Source organism: Carya illinoinensis, chromosome 4 (assembly GCF_018687715.1).
Source record: "Carya illinoinensis cultivar Pawnee chromosome 4, C.illinoinensisPawnee_v1, whole genome shotgun sequence".
NCBI lineage: Eukaryota > Viridiplantae > Streptophyta > Magnoliopsida > Fagales > Juglandaceae > Carya > Carya illinoinensis.
The window spans coordinates 19,787,924-19,790,698 of NC_056755.1; the positions used below are offsets into that span (position 1 = coordinate 19,787,924).

Sequence of the window (2,775 nt, forward strand, 5' to 3'; positions counted from 1 at the left end):
TTCATACATGGCCAATTGGGAATTGGTTATCTATTTAGATCCAGTCCGTACTCTACCCAATATTATATAGTATTTTATTATTATTGAAAACAAAAACATTTTTTTTTGTCATCCTTATTTTCTAATAAATAAAATGCATATAATCCTATATTTTCAAATACAAAATAAATTGGCTTACTTGCAATACTGTGCATGTTTGCATGCATTTTGTTTTTTTTTGTTTTTTTTTTTAACTTGTACATTGTTTGCATGCATTTTTTTTTTTTTTTGAACTTGCACATTGTTTGCATGCATTTTTTTTTTTTTTTAAACTTGCACATTGTTTGCATGCATAAACAACGAATGATGGACAAAATCAATGATTTTGATTGGTTATGTATTCATGAGTCAGATATTGCAAGGAAGAAAAGAGAACTTGTAAATTCTAAGATCCATGTGAATAATTATTTGCATCTTGTCGGTGAATAATTATTTGGGAGGATGCTTACAATGATAAAGAAAACTATTAAGTACCTTGCACTTGGTGCCTCATTCATATCCTATTGATAAATGGGTCATCTTAAGTCGTTGTATTTAATTTTTTTGCTTTATCATGCGTAGGAGTCCATTATGTTCTATGAACTATAGCATAAGTTTAGATATGATTATGTGTAAGAATCCATTTTGTGTTTCAAATTCTAGCAAATGATTGAGATGAAAATCCTATATTTATTATGATAATATTTATGGGTGCATATTTCTTGTGTGTGCATAATATAATTTTGTGCTATTCTCAGCTTTTGGAAATCCTGCTATGTCTCTACAATTGTCTGACATCAAGATGCTAATTGGAACCAATTATTAGGATTAGTACAAGTCTCTCATTATCAATTTAGCTATCATAAATTTGGATTTAGCTTTGAGGCAAGATGCACTCAACTTATTGAGGAAAGCTCTACTGAGGAGAAATCTTTGTATGAGTGTTGGGAACATTCTAATAGAACCTACCTTATGATTATGAGATATACCACTGACAAGTCTATTAGGCAAAGTATAGCTCACATTGAAAATGTGCAGGATTTTCTAGAAGCTGTTAGGAAGAAATTTACTAAGTTTGATAAGGCAGAAAAGGGAACCTACATGAAGCTACTCACTACCACAACTTATGATGGGCTTCGTGGAGTTCAAGAGCACATTGTGAAGCTCATTCATTTCTTTAATAAATTGAAGGAAATGAAGGTTGAGTTAGCAGACAGTTTTCTTGCGTGGCAAGTGCTTGAGTCTTTACCATCTCAATTTGATGGACTCAAGATCATATATAATGCTCAAAAAGAAAAATGGAGCTTGAGTGAAATGATTGCTATTGTCACTCAAGAGAAAGAGATGATGAAAATAGGAAAGTCTCCTGTTGCTCTCATGGTGTCATGAGACAGTAGAAACTCAAAGAAAAAGTTATTAAAGGGTGGTCCAAGCAAGAAGTTGTTCAAAGTGAAGAGCTACGTAAAGCTTCCTCAAAAAACGCTCCACTTGGGCCTAAGGTAGAACCTTCTAAAGGAAAGTGCAACTTTTGTACTTTGTTTGGGCACAAGAGGGAGGATTGCAATAGGTTCAAGGCATGGCTAGATAAGAAAGGTACACCTTTGATATTTGTGTGCTTTGAGTCTAATCTAGTTCATGTGCCTTCTGATACTTGGTGGTTAGATACTAGTGCAATTATTCACATTAAAAATTCTTTATAGGACTTAAAGGATAATAGAAAGCCAAATGAGAGAGAATTATTAGTAAACATGGGAAATGGAATAAAGGTTAAAGTTGAACACATCGGTACGGTTGACCTTATTTTGACATTTAATCATATTTTGAAACTAGTGAATACTGCTTATATTCTTTCCATTAGGAGAAATCTTATCTTTGTATCTATTTTTGACAAATGTGGATACACTTTTTCTTTTGAAAATGGAAAGGTTACTATATATTATGACTCTGTTGTGGTTAGTTTTGGTATATTATTTGATGGCTTGTATAAAACTCACTTGTCTCTTGCTTTAACTCATTGCACTTTTGATACTCATGTTGTAAATGCTGTAATTGGTTCTAAACAAGGTATAATCACTTAAAAGTCTTTGATTTGGGTCACATTTCTAGACATAGAATTGAGTGGTTGATTGAGCTGAATTTTTCTGATTTTGAAACTTGTTTTGACTGTATTAAAGGGAAGCTTATTGCCAAAACCATAACATATAAGGTTAGCAGAAGGGAAGGTGTTTTAAACCTAGTACATACTATATAACGCCCCAGTCCTGGATGTCCAAGGAGTTAGCTCTTGTTACCAAAAACCATCTCCCATAATACAATTATATATACTCCAAAAACTTTATAAAATATAAATTTACCTGCTTAAACCAAATATATATGTTCATCCACAGGGACATTAAATATAGACCTTGACATAATAAAGTAGAGCCTCCTTAAAGACTAAAAAATATCCACGTCTCAAATTACGCAAATCATAAGAAAATGATAAATCTACTGAATAAGACTCTCCAATAATTACTTGTACCCTTTAGCACTTATTCATCTATGATCATCTAATCTTGCTCATGCTTCCTACCCTTGATTTCCAACTGAACAATCAAAATTATCTAAAAATATTGTGGAGATAAAGGGTGAGTTATCAAAGTAATCAGAGAACATATACTAGTATATAAACATGAGCATTTACAGGGTTCAGAATGCAAAACCAAAACATGTTATCAAAATATCAAAGCAACAATTCAAAATATTCATATTCAAAAG

General features: G+C 32.0%; 1 protein-coding gene across 1 annotated transcript; it reads left to right on the top strand.

The window, feature by feature from the left end:
* The first annotated feature begins 996 nt into the window (after positions 1-996).
* On the top strand, positions 997-1,407 carry LOC122306336. Its single transcript, XM_043118767.1, has one exon. It carries the CDS (start codon positions 997-999, stop codon positions 1,405-1,407), a length of 411 nt encoding a protein of 136 aa, XP_042974701.1.
* The last annotated feature ends 1,368 nt before the right edge of the window (positions 1,408-2,775 follow it).

What these genes read in the sequence shown, in the direction of transcription:
- LOC122306336 (XM_043118767.1), top strand. Translation starts at nt 997, where the DNA reads ATGAGATATACCACTGACAAGTCTATTAGGCAAAGTATAGCTCACATT.